At 39.2% G+C, this 18,278-nt stretch overlaps 1 protein-coding gene across 4 annotated transcripts in view; it reads left to right on the top strand.

Moving 5' to 3' along the window:
• Window positions 1-18,278, top strand: part of gabrg2 (gamma-aminobutyric acid type A receptor subunit gamma2) — a 62,363-nt gene that overhangs the window by 42,597 nt on the left and 1,488 nt on the right. Inside the window, exons 7-10 of one of the 4 annotated variants that reach the window (XM_042711216.1) lie at window positions 9,629-9,781; window positions 12,218-12,423; window positions 14,002-14,025; window positions 16,697-18,278. The exon at window positions 16,697-18,278 is cut by the window's right edge and continues 1,488 nt beyond it. In XM_042711216.1, coding sequence (XP_042567150.1) covers window positions 9,629-9,781; window positions 12,218-12,423; window positions 14,002-14,025; window positions 16,697-16,975 — 662 coding nt within the window. In that variant the 3' untranslated portion in view covers window positions 16,976-18,278. Of the gene's footprint in view, window positions 1-9,628; window positions 9,782-12,217; window positions 12,424-14,001; window positions 14,026-16,693 lie in introns of all 4 variants that reach the window. The other 3 variants (XM_042711215.1, XM_042711217.1, XM_042711218.1) reach the window with 3 other exon arrangements.

The raw sequence follows: 18,278 nt of genomic DNA, 5'->3' as shown, positions 1-18,278 counted from the left end.
GCCTGGGCAGTGCTCATGCTGAGACTGTGCTCACCAGGACCTAGTGGTCTCATTGCAAGAGCATGAGTCTTGCCATGCTTTGCTCTTGGATCACCTTTTTACATAAGGGCGGTCCTCCCCGGTCTGCTCTCCCATTTCCTCCCTCCCAGGAGCCTAGGAGGAAGAAACAGCAGGGCACGTTTAGATGAGTGGTACCTGCAAGGACGCCATGAACAATCCTCCCTCTCTCTCTTCCCAGAGGTTCACAACAAACTCACCAGGACGTGGCGTGCCCCCTATTTGGCACGTGTTCATTCCTCCACCACAGTTTACTGCGCTAAAGAGAGAGGTTATTGCAAGCTTCCCGTCCTCGGAGAGGTGTTCGCCGCACATCTCTGCCCTCCATCGGCCCTGGGATTGAAGGCCCATGCAGCACACCTATCTATAAGCCCTGCAGGACTACCTCAAGGAGCTGTGTACAGTGACTGACCTGGCTCTGTGCATTACAAAGGCCACTGCACAGGCAATTGGCAATACCATGGCAAACTTGGTTGTACTGGAGTGCCACCTTTGGCTAAATAGAAGATGCCTTCCTCAACTCCCCAGTCTCTCCCTAGGGACTGTTCAGCCATGCTGTGGATTGATTTGCTGAAAGGTTTACGGCAGCACAGAAGTCATTGCAGGCCATGCGTCAATTCCTGCTGAAGTGCTCCAGTTTGGCGGCTGGAACAAATCACCAGAAGGCTTTATCCTCCCAGCAGCCTAATTCTGAGCCAGGGCTTCAGCAGCGCCCTCGGTCAGCTAGACACTACCCGTTTCCTAAGCGCCAAGGTCCCCATACCCGAGTAGTGCTGGAACCTGAGCCTCAATAGCCATCCTGATACCAACACCGAGAGGAAGATGAGAGGGTCAGTTTCCACCAAGGCCAGATTACCCTAGATTCTAACAACCATAGATCGGGGTTACTCACTCCAGTTCGCTCACAGGCCTCCTCGCTTCAGAGGTATCATCCAAACTTCGATACGGGACAATGATGATCGAGTTCTCTGGTCCAAAGTACAAATCTGCTTGCAAAAGGAGCCACAGAATTGTTCCCTCTAGCTAACAGTGAAGAGCTGTCTGTCTCCCAGCCAGGGAGTCAACTTTCTGGGGACAGTTATTGATTCAGCCCAGACGCAGGCATGGATTACAGCAGAATGCTCCCTGACAATTCAGTGGCTAGAGGTGTCATTCAGCCACTTCCTCTGTGATTCCTCTGGGCCTGCTTCACATGTGCCCCCTCCAATATTGCCTCAGTGTAACCCAATGCTGCATCAGAGCTTGGAAAACCTCTCGTCTGTTTCAGTCAGTCTTTCCATTGGGACTGACCTCCAGAAGTAACTCTGGTTGGGGGCTCTTTGTCAGGGCAAATCAGTGTTCGTTCCAGTTTTGATCAGGAACCAACACTTGCACATCAACTGCCTCGAAATGGACCCCTTGTCCAAATACCCACACTTGCGGTCTTGGCCACTTGAGAGCGCATGCGCGACAGGAAGTAAGTGTGCAAGACTGTGCCAGGTCTTAAAAACCCCAAAGCACAGTGCCCTTAACGCACACTAAATACACACTATCTTGAATACCACTCCGGAGCAGATCATACAAGAGGTCACGGAAACCTTTCCAATGTAAGTTAAATATTAATAATAATAAGATATCACATATAATTTGGTAGTAAAAACAAAGTGCTACATGTTTCATTGCTGCAAAGATTAGTACATTTATTTTGTACAACATTTGTAACTGCTTTTTATCACTTAATTAGAAGCATCAGAAATTAAATTGTCATCTGTTACTGAACAGACATTTAGAAGTTGATTTTAAAATGCAAAATATTGAAAAAAAAAAAAAAAAAAAACTCTGTAAACAGTGTGTCCCATCAGGAAATGAAAAGTGGTACGCACACTTGTGGTCTTCATGTTCACTTGAACACTTTGACCAAATACAGGAAATATGCCATACGTCAAGTGTAAAATGGGGGAAGTCATGCCCTAATGGTCAAAGAGTCTGACTCGTAACTGAAAGGTTGTGGGTTTGAGTCTCGTACCAGCAGGGATTGTAGCTCTCTCCCATCTTCAATACCTTGACTGAGGTGCCCTTGAGCAAGGCACCGAACCCCTGGGTGCTGCAGCAAAAAATGGCTGCCCACTGCTCCGGGTGTGTGTTCATGGTGTGTGTGTGTGTGTTCACTGCTGTGTGTGTGCACTTTGGATGGGAAAAAATGCAGAGCACTAATTCCGAGTATGGGTCAATATACTTGGCCACATGTCACTTTCACTTTCAAAGACCAGAAAGTGTGGGTATTTGGACAAGGCAGTTGACAGTTTTTCTAGCCCTTCCTTCCGGCCTTGAAGGGGCACCGCGTCCTGGTCCACTTTGACAACATGATGGTGGTAGCCTTTATAAATCATCAAGGTGATCTCAGGTGATGCTCCTTCCACAGGTTGGCTCGACACCTACTTTTATGGGTACAGTGCAACCTCCTCTCATCCTCCAGTTCACATGGCAGGCAGATTTAACCAAGGAGCGGACATGTGTCCAGGGGAAATGTAGCACCAGGGGAATGGTGACTATATCCCCAAATGGTTCATACGATCTGGTCTGTCTTCTGCAGGGCATAGGTGGACCTCTTCACCTCAAAAGACAACTTTCACTGCCCAGTTTACCTTTCAAAGCAATAAGATGCCTTGACTTACGAATGGCCCAGTGCTCACTTGTATGTCTTCCCCCCGATTGCCCTGCTTCCTCAGGTCATCAGACGGGTAAGGGAAGCCATATGCTCAGTCCTCCTGGTGACCTAACTCTGGAGGAATCAGATGTGATTCAGCTGTGATTGGCCGCCCCCTGGCTGATCCCTCTAAGGACAGACCACCTCTCTAAAGTGAGAGGCATGATTTGGCATCCCCGGCCATTTGTTTGTGCTGCTACACAAACGTGAACAAATCAGGCCTCAGTATTTGGAGTAAACAGGAGTTTCCCTATAGCATGCAATGGAATGCTCTTTCCCTTATCTCAGGAAAACGAGGTTACGTAAGTAACCGGAGCCTTACTTTGAGCCTTACTTTGTCCAAAGGCACTTCCAAATTATTGTATTTTTCAAAATTTATAAAAACAGTGAAATGCAGATTCAGAATAGGATGAAACCTGAAATAATTAAATGTTAAATAACACAAATATTCTTTATGTATTCAATCTAATTTTATTAACCAATGTCTTTGCTACTGACCTTCGATGATCCAATTTAACTGTACTCATTAGCAAAAATTTGGTTCCTTTTTTTTTTTTTTTTTTTTTTTTTTTTTTTTTTTTTTTTTTTTTGAAGAGTGCTGAATTTTCTTCTCCTGCATCTTATTCTTCATGTATTGTAACCCAGAAGGGTAGCACAGCTGAAAGTTTTGTTTGAGCTGCGACCTCTACTATGCAGATTTTCTCTACTGTTACATTTCTTTCAGCCTGAGGCTTATTCATTTCATTTTTGATTTGAAAGGGTTTATATAATAAAAACAAACAAGCTAGCCCAGCCCAGAATTAAAAAGTAATGCAAAAGAAAAATAACGCATTACTTTCTATAAAAAGTCTATAAAAACATAGTTACTTTTTTTTTAGGGAATAATGCAATATTGTAGAGCATTACTTTTAAAAGTAACTTTCCCCAACACTGCTGTCAAGACCACCCATCCATTCCTATTACTTTAAGTAAATGGGCTCATTCTGGTGGAATGGATGGAAAGTGTTATACCCTTTTACTCAAGCGCAGAATGTTATAGTGAGTCGGAGGTGCTTTTTCCACACTTAAGACACCTTTATCCAAACTGACATGCTGTGCATTCAAAGTATACATATTTTATTAGCATGTCTGTGTTCCCTTGGAATCTAACCCTTGATGACCCATAGCAAAAAGTCTGAATACAGAATATCAAAGTATTTTCGGTTGTAATACATTTTAATGTCTTTTTTTTTTTTTTTTTTTATAAATCCTTTTTTTTTTTTTTTTTTTGTAGTTAATTCCTCTATCACTTCTGCTCTCAGAGATGGAGTACATTATTTGCATTCATTGATCTGGCAGATGCTTTTATTCAAAGTGCATTTGAACAATGCATCATTATTATTAATTTAGCAGCTCACAACATAATGCATAATAAATTATTCAGGATGTAATGTGAAAAAATGGATGTATGTGTATATGTTTATTATACATGCATGTATGTATAGGACCTCAAAAACATTTGCACAGTGAATGTCCAAATTCTGTGTTTTCTCCCTTGTGATGCTTTACCAAAGCTGCCTTAAGTCTTGTCTTCAGCAAGGCAAATGCATGTTTAATTTAGTTTAGGTAAGATGATTGACTTGACATTCCACTTCTTTGCCTTAAAAATCCGTTTGGTAGCTTTTGCGGTGTGTTTTGGGTCATTATCCATCTGTACTGTACTTATCAGGTTGGTAGAATGTGACTGAATCTGAGCTGATATAGCTCAATAACCCAGTTTCATTAGCAGCCATACATGCCCATTCTATGTTCTGTTCAGATTATGATTCTTCTCTATAGTCTTCCCATCTTTCTGGTATGGCTGACCATCTGTCCAATGAATGTTGTTTAAGAACTGGGCAGAGTTTATGTTTTTGGCCTTCCTGCTCTTGAGGCTTACCACTGCTGGACCCTTGGTTTTTACTTTCATGAAGTCTTCTCTGGACTTTGATAATGAGACTGTTGTCTTCTGTAGTCAGCCTGGTTGAATGGTCTTACTAAGCTCATCAAGCTGCATCAGTACTTCTTTTTTTTTTTTATACATTTATCCAGGTGAAAAATTGGTGACATTTACAACCAAAATAAACCAGTCTAAATCAGTTTTTCTATTCAGTTTCTCATTTTTAAAACCAGCTTTTTGTCTTATAGAGTAAGAATCTAATGCTTTTATTTGAGTCTAAATCCCTGCCTTTTGCTTGCTTTCTTATGCAATAAGATAATCACGGCGACAGCTGCAACAATGCCTTCACCTCCGCTTCTTTCAGTTCAATCAACAGTGAATCTCATCTGACGTCATCAACACCTTTTTAACTGTGAGATTTTTTTTTTCTTCTGTAATAGAATACTGAATAAACACTGCAGACTGGTCTAATTTGTGCCAGATATATCTAAACTTTATCCCTCTTTTTTTAAAACTGTACATAAGATTCACAAAGCATGCCACAGTATCCCAGCTTCTGTAACATATTCTGTGAATAAGACGAGAGTCTTAGTTTATCACTGACTAAAGCTGCAGCACTTTTGCTTTTCGCTAATTAGATCATGTCTTTTTGAAATGCACTTTATTATTATTTTTCTGTCCCCCAGCACATCCAGGATTTTTGTTCATCAGCGCCCTGATTGCTCTGTGAAGATAAGCCTCTTTCAAACCAGTTAAAAAGAGGACAATAAAAAGGATCTTAGGTGTCTGGGTGGGTTTGCAACACAGCTTGACAGAGCTAGTTATGTAACTGTTATGGAGCTTATATGTAATACCGAAGAAAAATAAGGTTTTTCCAGATTTGAAGGTCAACCAAATTCCTATTTAAAAAAGGCCCTTAAAATGCCCTTTTTCTGTTAATAAAATTAGAATTTTTACAGCAATGCTTAATCATAATAATTTTCTTCTCTAAATTCTAGGGACAAGGATTAAAGCAATTTGGGTGCTTCTGATTTCGGAGACATACAAAATGTGCAATGTTGAGGGGCTCCAGAAACAGTTGGGAATCACTACCCATTTTGTGCATAGGCAACATTTGTACATAGAGGTCCCTGGCCTGTGCTGAAGCTATCTTTCTATGCATGGTTGCTTGTAATGTGCATACAGGTCTCAACAATGCAGGAAAAGATACCGGTGGAAAAGAGAGATATAAAAATGCTGCCCTCAAAGAGAAGTCTGGGAATGTTCCCACTGTGCAGAGATAAAAGGCAAATAGACATCTCATATCATCTTTTTTTTTTTTATACTTGCACCATTTGTTCCATTACAGGCAAGCAGACTGTCAGATGAGATCTGGCAGATTCAGCCTTTGAGGTGCTGCGCTGTGCTCTCATTAGGGACAATCTGAGCACTGGGCTGCTTTGAAGTCCGTGAGCTGAGAAGGAAATTAATGCAATGGAGATGACTCAGCTACTTCAGTCAAACATTCACAGCATCTGAGCCGAGGACCGATACACTGCCCTGTACCATCATCAGGTTTTCATTTGGAAAAAGGCAATATGACAAAAACAGCAACAGGAAGAAATCATTTTTTGTTCAAAAACACATTCTGCCTCTGCAGCTTTGAACGACGGCTGATCAGTTATGCGTAAGGACTAAACAATTAATCACATTTCAAAATGATCTCCTCCTTTATTTAAATATGACCCTCCTTGATTATTTTGCAATTTACTGCAGTACAGATGATACAGAACATACTCGTATTGATGGTTGCAGGTATTATGATTTTATGTAACATTCTTGTTTTGCATATATAGATTCATATATTTCAGAAACCGCAGCTGTACCAATCATGTCTCACAATTCTGTTTCTCACATTATCATATTGATACTTCAGATCCTTCTCTTTACTTCATATATATATATTCATTATTAAGTGGTTACAGTTTAAAAAAGAGAAAGTTGTTACATGTTCCTTGTTTGTGCTTTGCCCACTCCATAGTTACCCTCATTGGTTGCCATAGCAACTCAATGACCACACCCCTACCTTGTTTGCTCCCATAGTAACTCATTGGTCCGTTCCTTCTCCTGTGTGTATTTATAAAGCCCTTGTGGTTTTCTTGCCTTATTAGTATACACAGACAGTAATGGTCCTTGACTTTGATTTTGCTGAGTATGCTAAATTAGGGTGTTTTGACAGCAATTTGCCAGCAGAAAAAAAAAAAGACAGACTGTTGCTTAGGGACTTAATTTAATGCAGGTCGTAATGAATACAAAATTAAAATGTGTGGACTGCGGTGAGCATCATTTGGGAGTCCATCAGATAAGTGCCCTGTCTGTAGAAGGAATAGGCTCAGTATTTGATACGCTGCAGGTGTAGGTACCATGATAATGGTGATGATACCATCAGTAAGTGAGAAATAAGGAACGAAGTGTTGTGTCAGGAAAGTGCAAGTAGGTTACCTCACTCTCATCTTTAACTTTTTAAAAAGGGTGGTCTTTAAAGGTTTACTACATGAGATCATTGTCAAAACAGAAAAATTGCAGAGATTCTGCACTCAAAAAGGAAAACATTTGCGTGAGCTAAACATAAATCCTGTGCACAGAATAACCTTTTACTACAGAACACATGATGCACCAGCAGTGCTACACTCTATTAGTTCTGTCCAGTAACATGCAACATACTGATGATACCTTTTACAGAACACCTCCCCTTTTGAGCAAGAACACATCTTCTTTCATTTTCATGTAAACCACACCCCCTCCCCCTAAATGTTTTTTGCATCAACTGTTTTCTTTTTTCTTTTCTACAAATCCAGTCGTGCAGGAGGCTGTGACACTCGGCCTGAAATTGCCCAGACTCCAGATTGAACTGATGTGCTGTTTTTGATTTGCTAGTGAATCCTATGATGTTTGGAGCAGAGAAAGATGTTGTTTTCTCCTCTCCCCCTTTCCAGAGACCTTTAACAGTAGCCACAGCACACTCCAACTCAGTTTTTGCTTGCTGGTATCTCAGACTGCTGGTGATGTGTGTGTGAACCAATACTTTTAAGAGTACAACTGTACTGTGGCCCTTTATCAGACATAACAGTGTTGGCTGTGGCAGCATGGAGACGTGCCACTTCAGTGTAGCATGAAAAATAATCCTCAACAAGAAGATATGAGTTATTCTCCCAGAAAAACAAGTCTGTGCCCACTTGTTGCCAGTGTCTTTCTGGCATTGGAGTGGTCAACAAAGCCTCTCTCTGAGCTCTGCCCACACTGTCAACATGTGCTGCAGTTTTCCACGAGCTGACGGATGTGTAAAGATAGTCCTGATAATCCAAACTGACAGTACCAATCTCTGGATTTGACAATACTTTGGTGTCCTTTGTGTATACTGTGGATGATCTCTTGCCTCATGCAGTGTGAAATCACTATTCTTTAGCCCAAGAGGAGCAGGTCTCCAGACACGGAAAGGTTTTCAGGCCAGTCTAGGTCTGGATAAGTTTAGCACAGATAGGGTTAGCCTTCTGGGTCTGTATTATAACATTCAACCTTGCTTCTGTAGCGGGATATCCTTGAATTACAGCATCCATAAACACTTTAACATACTCTCACACACAGAAAATTATTATGAAAAGAAAGATTTTTTTGTTATATATATGTAAATTCATTTGTAAAATGTAAAGTCATGTCCCAGTTATATTTTCTTTGTTAAAAAAAAAACATTCAAAACTACCAGAATAAAAATATTTTTTTCTATTTTTACATTAAAAAATGATTTCTATGCTTTTTATGTCATTTTGTAATATTTGCATTGTTTTAAATCTGTATTTTGCTTTTTTTTATTTTTTTTCTTCCAATTTTTTTGTGGAGGCACTGCCTTCTTTTTCTCATTATCCTTTTTCTGCTTCTGTGAACATGTGCTTCCCATGAGCTCTTGATATTGTGTCTGAACTGGGCAGCAAACACATGCACAATGTTGAAAGTGAATTTTAACAGCTTCAATCGAAACCGCAGTTTTTGTGGTGGGAGCTCACCTAGTGTTTTGGTGCTCAGCAGTGGCTTGAGATCCATCTCCATATCATACTTGAGACAGAGGAGGTAAACTGACTGACGTTCACATGCCCATGTCTGCTAGGGCCTCCTTCTCAAACACCTCTTTTTGTGGTTATGCAGATATTTCTCACAAAGTAGATATTTGAGTGGCCTAGTATAAGATGCAAGGAGAAGTTAGAAGTAAGCCATTCCCATCACTCTCTACACACCTTTCACTCCAGCTGGTTCAGGCATCTCTATAATCTCCCTGACTTTGCATGGATCTGGTGCGACCCTGTGTGCTGTGATGCGGAGCCCCATAAACATACTGTTGTCCATAGCATACACACATTACTTGTTCATCGTCAAGCCCTCATCTTCACATCAAAGTCTGTGTCATGGGATGCTGAAGTCAACAAAATCCCAAATGGTAGATTGTTGAATTCACATCTACCAGATAGGGTAATGAACATCATTTGGCGTGAGCTTTCCTCTAACAATGGAATTTTTCAGAAAACTGAGGTTGCATCCAGTTTTGTGAATACCTTGGCTGTTGCAAGTATTGTGAGTGGCTGTTCTGCAGCTAGGAGGATATGTCTTTCTTGCAACACCCACTTTTTTAGACGAGTCAAATTGCTGCAACAGCAGCCCCTGTGTCCAACAGTCTTTAACCCCTCCCGGTCAAAGGTACCCTACCAGTCAAATATTTGGGCACACTTGACTGACTTTGTTTCTTGTGATCCTAAAATCCCTTTGATTTAAAGGAAAGCATGGTGACTCAGTGTTGTTCAGCATCAGGACACCTCTTGGTTAATAGAATGTCCAGATTGTGCTGGGCTGTAATGATGGATGTTTTAATGAAAACTGAAATAATAAGGAGTGTTATGTTGTCCATTTGTTTATAATATGAAATTTTGTTTTGTCCCCAGGAGATTATGTGGTTCTGACCGTCTTCTTTGACTTAAGCAGAAGGATGGGTTATTTCACCATCCAGACATATATCCCCTGTACCTTGATCGTTGTTCTGTCCTGGGTTTCATTCTGGATCAACAAGGACGCAGTGCCAGCCAGAACCTCTTTGGGTAAGACCCTCTGTTTACATTCGACATGATAAACCAGCTTTGTGTTATGACACCATCCCTTTTTCCTTAAACATTTTTTCTGTCTTTTTATTATCTAAACATCCTTAAAACAAATTTACTTGAGAATAAAAATTATGTAAAATTAAAAAACAATAATTAAGAGAATTTGTCTTGAATTTATTGTTCTTACTCCAGTAGCAAATTGTTTATCTTGTCTTATCTATAAACACCACTTGTCATATTCAGCAGTTTATCTTTCCCGCAGTGGCTCCTAACCTCAGTGTTTTATAATTGATTGTAGTGTAATTCTGTCCATGAGATGCTAAGGTGGTGGGTGCCCTGAAGATCCTGAAGGAAAACTTCATAAATGAGTTTAATCAAAAGTGAAGGCTGTCTTGTATTTGGACAGAAGCAATAAAGGGACGCACCATTACTTCAGGGTTCATTTTAAATTGCTGCTGTATGAGATTAATACAACTGAGACCACATATGTGTGGTGGCACAGACCCACTTGGCCACATCTTTTGGAAGCTGAGCAATGAGCTGTTCAAGGACCACCAAGGTTCACTCAAGATGAGTCAGTGTCCCGTTTGGTTTTCTCATCCAGCACAGCTGGGCTCAGATGCCCTAACACAGGAGTTGCCCAAGGCCAAGTTGTATGCCTTTACGCCAGTGACCCTCCACCCAGAAACCTTTCGAAGAGTCCAGCAGGATAGTGTGTGTGCCTCCTGCTAGTGGCTCAGTTTTTGCCATCTCAAGTCCACAATTCTAGTGTAAATTCTGGAGGAACCTCTATAGCTTCCCTTCAGGAAAGATCTGCTTTCTCTGGCCTAAGGCACGTTTTGGCATCCTTGGACTGAAGATATGGAGGCTTTGGGTTTGGCCCTAACCTTGACTCTTAAGTGATTATTGCTTTTGGCCGTGTCATTGTTTTAAAGAGCAGGTCATATGGTATTTTAAAGTGTCCCAATATTGTATTGGAGTCCCCTACATCAGGTTTAAATGCATCTAAGGTCAGAAAACATTGTAATTTTCTCAGAATATACATTTAATATTTAGAGTCATTTGCCAATGATTAGGAAATGATTCGTTTTCAAGCAAGTTCGGAGCAAGACCCTCCCTTCCTCAAGCCTACTCTGCTCTGATTGGTCACCTGGCCAAACCTGTTGTGATTGGCACAGAGATGAGTCCTTGAGCCAGTTAGCCAGCGCTACCATTGACAAAGCACCTTTACATAAAACAATAATATAGTCAATCCGTTCTTATAATGACATAAAATACAAAAACACTTATGCAAGCGAATCGTGCCCACAGCTAAAGTTTAGCTGCTAAACTGTGAACACTAGGTGGATACGTTAGCCGAGTGCTAACATGACTAACTGATGAAACAATACAGTTTGTAAACCAAAAAATGTCTACTGTAATGTTTGAAGAACGACAGACAAAAGACGCTTGGTCTTAACTTTTAATCAGAACGCAGAACAGTTGTATCACAGGAGCACCAGCATCTCTCCCCGCATTAACCCTGTAACTGCCAGTGCAGCACAATAAACACCAGTTTCACAATTATTATAAAGTCTGTGTGCTACACTACATTCTTTATTATTAAACAAAGTAATTAGAACAACGTCAGTCTACAAATATCAACATATTCTTAGGTTCGCTGCGAATTTTTTAGAACTACTTCAGTAAGACAGTAATATCGTGCTTTACCTGGAAACCTAAAGCTGCACTAGGTATACATCACATATTGGCACAAAAGAATTATATTTTGAGCACTCAACTGAAAATGTACACCTAACGTATCAATCGTACTACTTACAGGTCGTGGTTCAGAGAGCTTGTTAGTCCAAATTAAGAAGATTAGAAGCCAACGAAGATAAAAGCCCAGATTAGAGAAGCGGTTCTTGATAAAATGACAAGCACACAACAAAAGGCTCGAATTGGTATTTCTGTGGTATCCTTGAACACCGCGTCTTCTCAACATGATGTAAACACACTAATAGCAAAAGTGTTTGTGGGCAGATCAGACTCTGTTCGTATTTCGCGGGCAGGCGGGGATTATGCAAATGTCTCTACCCAGTGACGTACACCGGTAACAGACAAAAGAGTCAAAAATATAACGACTCGTTACGGCGATTCAGAACCGACCCTCTCTTTTGAGAGACAATATCTTTATTTATCATGCACTTTTTTGATTAACAACTTTGCAGATTGTTTTCATTTAAGGATAGCTACGTTATAAACTGCAAAAGAGAGATTTTTCAAAAACCCATCTGACCTGCTCTTTAAGTGAGAATTAAAAGCGAAACCACAAACATGCACTAGCCATGTAAAAGATAAATATCACAGATATAGTGATCAGTAGTCCATATGAAACAGAAATTGCGATCTTTAATCTCTTCTTATTTCAGTATTATTTACTTTGTTCCCCAGGAATCACGACTGTGCTTACCATGACCACTTTGAGTACCATTGCTAGGAAGTCCTTACCCAAAGTGTCGTACGTCACAGCTATGGATCTCTTCGTATCGGTGTGCTTCATCTTTGTTTTCGCCGCTCTGATTGAGTACGGAACGCTCCACTACTTTGTGAGCAACCGCAAGCCCAGCAAAAACAAAGACAAGAAGAGGAAAAATCCCGTGAGTACACTTCCTAAACAACTCACATTACCATCACCTACCAATACAACAATATTATAAAGTGTATTTACTACTAGTATGTTTCTAATTCAAAGATTAGCCTGCTTGAGAACTGTAATTGGTTTTGTTTGTTTTTTAGGGTCAGTTGCTTACTTTTAAGTCTACCCAAAGTTGAATACTCAAAAGTATTCCAAATAATAATAGCACTCTTCCACAAGTTCTTAAGCTGCCTTGGCAGTATTTCTAGGCTTGGTGTGCTCCCAATGTGAAGATGGTACCTTGCTTTGGTGAAATTCTAAGGCAGCATCAATCCCAGACAGTATTCTTGTGAGTTCAGTGTAAAGAAAAAAAGGTAGTGTATGTATTTGTAAATGAACCAGTCTAAAGTTAGACTAAAAGCAAACTTTCATGTAAAAGTCTGTTTAAATGCATAAAATGAGTTTTGTAGTTAAATAAACCTGCCTAAAAAGCCTCCAGAAAGTGTCCAGCAGGCATGTGCAAAGTGTGTTGTTAGCTGCGCAATTAAGGCGTTATTGTTAACTCTGCAGGAATCCACTTTGAGTGCTAGATGAGTCTTGTGTGCTTCATGTGAGGAAAGCTATTTGTGGTGCACCTAAGTGATCGTTAGCTGTTGTCCATGAAGAGCATTTCTAATCAGTCACTAATGAGTTTCCATTACGCCTATGTAGGCGGTGACAGCTCACTAGGTTTGAAACGTAGTGTGCAACTGTGCATGGTAGAACCTTTTTTCTCTGAAGTTCCTCCAAGTGGTCAGATTTGCCATCGTGGACCATCTCTGTCCAACAGTGTCACGGAGCAGAGATGTCCTCAATCTGAATCATTTCAGCAGCAGGTTTGAAGTGCAGCCTTAGATTTTCATCTCAGCAGGGCGCTCACATCTGTAGCTTGAGGTGGGCTGATCTCAGCAAATGGGGTCGTTCCACTTTCAAATGATTAAAGGGGTGCCAGAAATGTCTTATTTGATTTTAGGGTTAAAAATGTCAGGCAGATGAATGAGTACTGATTCTCAAGCCACATTCGGCAGTTCGGCTCCCAGCCAAAGGCACGCTCTGAAGTAAAACTCTTCAAATAAAACACCAGGAAGCTTTTGCTGTAGAAGCGTTTTGATCTCTGCAGAGTTGAAGAGTGCCAGTCTCCTCCCTAGATGATTATTTTGTTCTTTGGTAATGATTGTTTGCTACACACATGCTGATTTGTATTTGAAGAATGTAAGAAATATCAGTTTCCAAGCTCTAAAATCTGACTGATGAGCCACGTTCAAAACCATGCCTAATAGTTTACACTATATATGACTGTATTTTTGAATGCACTTTGCAGATGTGCTCTCCCCCCAGTCATTCTAGTCTGTATTTTACGACATGCAGTGAAGCTGTTAATATATGCTGCCGTACACCCCTTCCTCTGTGTCTATGTATATGTGTGAGGTTGCATTAATTTGTTCTCTTTCCACTTTCAGAGTCTTTTTTGCATTATACTGTGTGTCTGTCTTATGTTGTTGGTTTGTTTGTTTTCTTCTTTTCAATTTCTAATATTTTTTTTGTCTCCTGTGTGGACAAGCTCCTGCGGCTCTTTTCCTCAAAGGTATATTGCTCATGTAAAGTTCACTAATCATGCATGTTTCTGCCTTCTGTGCAACCACACTGCTCTTGTGTCTGGTCTTTAGATTCACTGCACTAACATCTAGTCAGTTTAGCACTGAAGCTCCTGTGCTGTGAAAGACAGTTTAATGCAATAAAACAACAGCAGTGGCTGAAAAACTTGCATCATTCTTTTAACTAGAAAGTGGCCGCCTTCCTTCTCCTCTGCGTGTTTGAGGCATTAAACCTGACAGAAATAGTCAGCAGAGCCTTAACAGCTTGAAATAGACAACCACACTGATTAGCTTAATCCCAATTGAAGAGCATGAGCCTGTGGCTTTGGCAGATTTAGTCGTAGTTGTCTTTCAAAAGTCATTGTGCATGAGGGCACAGGCCTACGTTTAGCTTCTATTAAGGATTAAAAGATAGTTCTCAAGAATTCGGAAAAGAGGGAATTAGATAAATGTGCAATTTAGCCTACCAGACTATATCAATGGTTCTCAACTCGTTTTGCTTTAGGACCTTAATTTTACAATGCATCTGATTCACTAATAATGCAGCAAATTATTAATATTTTTACACAAATGACGTTTAAGATTTCGCCAAATTCACAACATGTGAGTGCGCACATAAATATGTTCTTAACCTTGTTCTGTTAATGAATTTGTAGTAGGCTATTCTAAATAAGTGACAGTGAACCCAAGGTTATTATTTTGCATAAAAAAAATCCAAAAAGTGATTTCCACCAAATGAAATCCCACGAGCCTATCAGATGTACAAGCTATTTTTACCAGTTGAGAACCACAGTTAAAAAATAAAATCATAAATGTATCTAACTAATGTAAGACAGAAGAGGCACTTTCTCTTTGAAGGTTGTTGTATTTCATCCGGTTAAAGCTGCGGATTCCACTGTATTTGTTTCTTTCCACATGGCAGGCTTTTCGTGCTCTTGTGCTTTCCAAACGCTTCTGCGAAACCCTTTGAGAAGCGAGTCACGTGACCCGTTTCCGCACAGCCTCAGGTGGCTCTGTCCTAAATGCTACATAATGTGCACCCGGAGAAGCCAGCGTGAACAGCTGGTCGTGCTTCGTTTTTCAAAGGGATTTGAAGCCCCCTTCCAGTACTGAGCAAAATGATTGCGAATCCAGAAATGTGGATATGTCCCAATAACCCGATTCCTCTTGGTTTTGATGGGAAATATTTACATGCAGGTCTCGTAACATTTGTGTATTTCAAGTGTATATTTAAACTTATATTTTAGTACTGTTACTGGCCAAGATACAAGACTGAAAGTATATTAATACCTTATTATTTAGCTGTTCTGTGTTGACACATAGTACCGTGTTAGACAGAGCCATGTGGTCTCACGTGGGAAACGTTGCTGTAGTGACTTTGACATTCTGATGACATTCTAAGGAGTTAAAGATGCAGTTATGCTTTATTATTTTTGCATGATGCATATACTAGTGTGAAATAATCATTGCACAACAATATTAACGCAGATAGATAAATGTGCAATGAACAGCCATAATACACACAGTACAGGTCAAAAGTTTGGAAACATTACTATTTTTAATGTTTTTGAAAGAAGTCTCTTCTGCTCATCAAGCCTGCATTTATTTGATCAGAAATACAGAAAAAAGTTATATTGTGAAATATTATTACAACTTAAAATAGTAGTTTTCTATTTGAATATACTTTAAAAAAAATAATTTATTCCTGTGATGCAAAGCTGAATTTTCAGCATCATTACTCCAGCCTTCAGCGTCACATGTAACATCCAGTCTATCACATGATCATTTAGAAATCATTCTAATATTCTGATTTATTATGAGTGTTGGAAACAGTTCTGCTGTCTAATAAAATTTATGAATAAAAGGTTAAAAAGAACTGCATTTATTCAAAATAAAAAAAACAATTCTAATAATATATATTCTAATAATATATTTTCTTTACTATCACTTTTTATCAATTTAACACATCCTTGCTGAATAAAAGTATTGATTTTATTTAAAAAAAAGAAACAAAAAAAATTACTGACCCCAAATTACTGACCAGTAGTGTATATTGTTATTACAAAATATTTATATTTTAAAAACATAGCTTCTTTTTTTTATTTTTTTTTATTTTACTTTTTATTCATCAAAGTATCCTAAAAAAGTATCACATGTTCTGAAAAAATATTAAGCAGCAGAACTGTTTCCAACTTTGATAATGAATCATCATATTAGAATGATTTCTAAAGGATCATGTGATAATGATCCTAAAAATTCAGCTTTGCATCACAGAAATAAATGATAATTTAAAGTATAATAAATTTAAAAACAATTATTTTAAATTGTAATAATATATCACAATATTAAATTTTTTTTCTGTATTTTTGATCAAATAAATTCAGGCTTGATGAGCAGAAGAAACTTCTTTCAAAAACATTAAAAATAGTAATGTTTCCAAACTTTTGACCTGTACTGTATGATATATATTTTATTATTTAAGTATTAAAGAAAATGCAAAAAATCTGTTTTACAGCCAACTATTGCAGTTGCACATCAGTTAATGTATTCTACCTGCAATATTAGGTGCAAAGTATCCACTGACAGGCGTTTGAGCGCAGCTCCTGACAGCTGTGTATTTGACGGGACTCTTGCTGATTTAGTTTTCTCTTCTAAAAGCAGGCCCCCACTGTGGACATCCGCCCGCGCTCAGCCACCGCCATCCAGATGAACAACGCCACCCACATGCAGGAGCGGGACGAGGAGTACGGCTACGAGTGTCTGGATGGGAAGGACTGCTCCAGCTTCTTCTGCTGCTTTGAGGACTGCCGCTCAGGAGCGTGGCGGCACGGCCGTTTGCACATCCGTGTCACTAAGATAGACTCTTACGCCCGCATTTTCTTTCCTACTGCATTTGGTCTATTCAACGTAGTTTACTGGTTTTCCTATCTCTATCTTTAAAATTGTTTTTTTTTTTTTAATAGGCTGGCCTTATTTTATGTTACAGATTCCAGCGAGACCCTTTCTTGGAAACGTTAACCCACTGAAAACATTTAAGGTGTATTGTGTTGTTGTTGTTGGTTTTCCCGTCTTGTTTTTTTTTAAAAAGCTCGTTTTATGATTTTTTTTTTTTTTTTTTTTTTTTTTTGCATTTACGTAATACGTGATTGTTGGTTAGTCTATGTTTACATCTTTTTCTAGAAAGTATATCTTGTGCATAAAGCAAAAGCTGTAGCAACAAAACAAAAAAAGTCAGTGAAACCTGCATCTGTAAGACTATTCCTGAAATTTCCAGAATCGTGTAGAGCGAAAAGCAGAAGATCTGAGTACTGCATGCTTACATGTCCTTTTAGCCCCTAAAGAGCAAGCGCTAAAGAGATTTTGGGAACCTTCTTCAAATGCATGGCTGCCGGGCCTATACGAGGAAAAAGCAATCAATCGAATATTAACAAATGTGTCAGAGAATTTATCTGTACATGCTCTTATCATTTGTAATTATTTGTGCATTCTAAAGCGCAAATGTACAAGTGTTTGAAATTTATGCCATTTGTAACCCTGCAGTTTTTCATGTGTTGGTCACGGCTGGTGAAACGTGTGGTCACCTGTACAAATGTTGTAAATAGATGAATACTGTACAATATAGTGATATACATCATACTGCATGCACCTTTTAGGCCAAAAATGAGCAAAAGTCTTCTATTGTCATCAATTTATAAAAGACAAAAAAGAGTCAGGAAAACTTAACTGGAACAGTTCAGGCTACATTTTACAGCATTTCTTGCCACTACTGGATGTCAGTCATTTATACAGTAAAGGCACAATGATATTGTTACATGTATAAATAAGTACTGTATTCAATTTTTCGCATCATTTTGGGTATCGGTATGAGCCTCCTTTCCATTCTTGGATGTGTGTGGTATATACCCACAGAATAAGTAGTAACCAGAAGTTAACTCATCTTTCAGTTTTAACAAGTTACTGGGGTGAGTATTCTGATACTACATACTCTTATCGTCATATTTTACCCTATTTTATTATTCGTGTCTTTAACTATTATTTTATTTTGTTAGAACTTAGATGGTTTAAAGCTATCAAAAGTTTTCGTTTACTAGCACCGTTTTCCAGAAACATGTAACAGAATGTTGTCAAACTAAATGTGTATATGCATTTTTATTTTTTGTTCCTGTATCAATTTATGTTGTAAGAATAAACTGGGCTAAAAACGTAGGAGGAGGGTTACCATTGCACTCTATGCTACACAAAG

The sequence above is a fragment of the Cyprinus carpio genome, chromosome A21 (genome assembly GCF_018340385.1).
Source record: "Cyprinus carpio isolate SPL01 chromosome A21, ASM1834038v1, whole genome shotgun sequence".
In the NCBI taxonomy this organism is placed as follows: Eukaryota; Metazoa; Chordata; class Actinopteri; order Cypriniformes; family Cyprinidae; genus Cyprinus; species Cyprinus carpio.
Note: the sequence above shows the minus strand (reverse complement) of the source record. Positions and strands in the feature narration are given on the sequence as shown.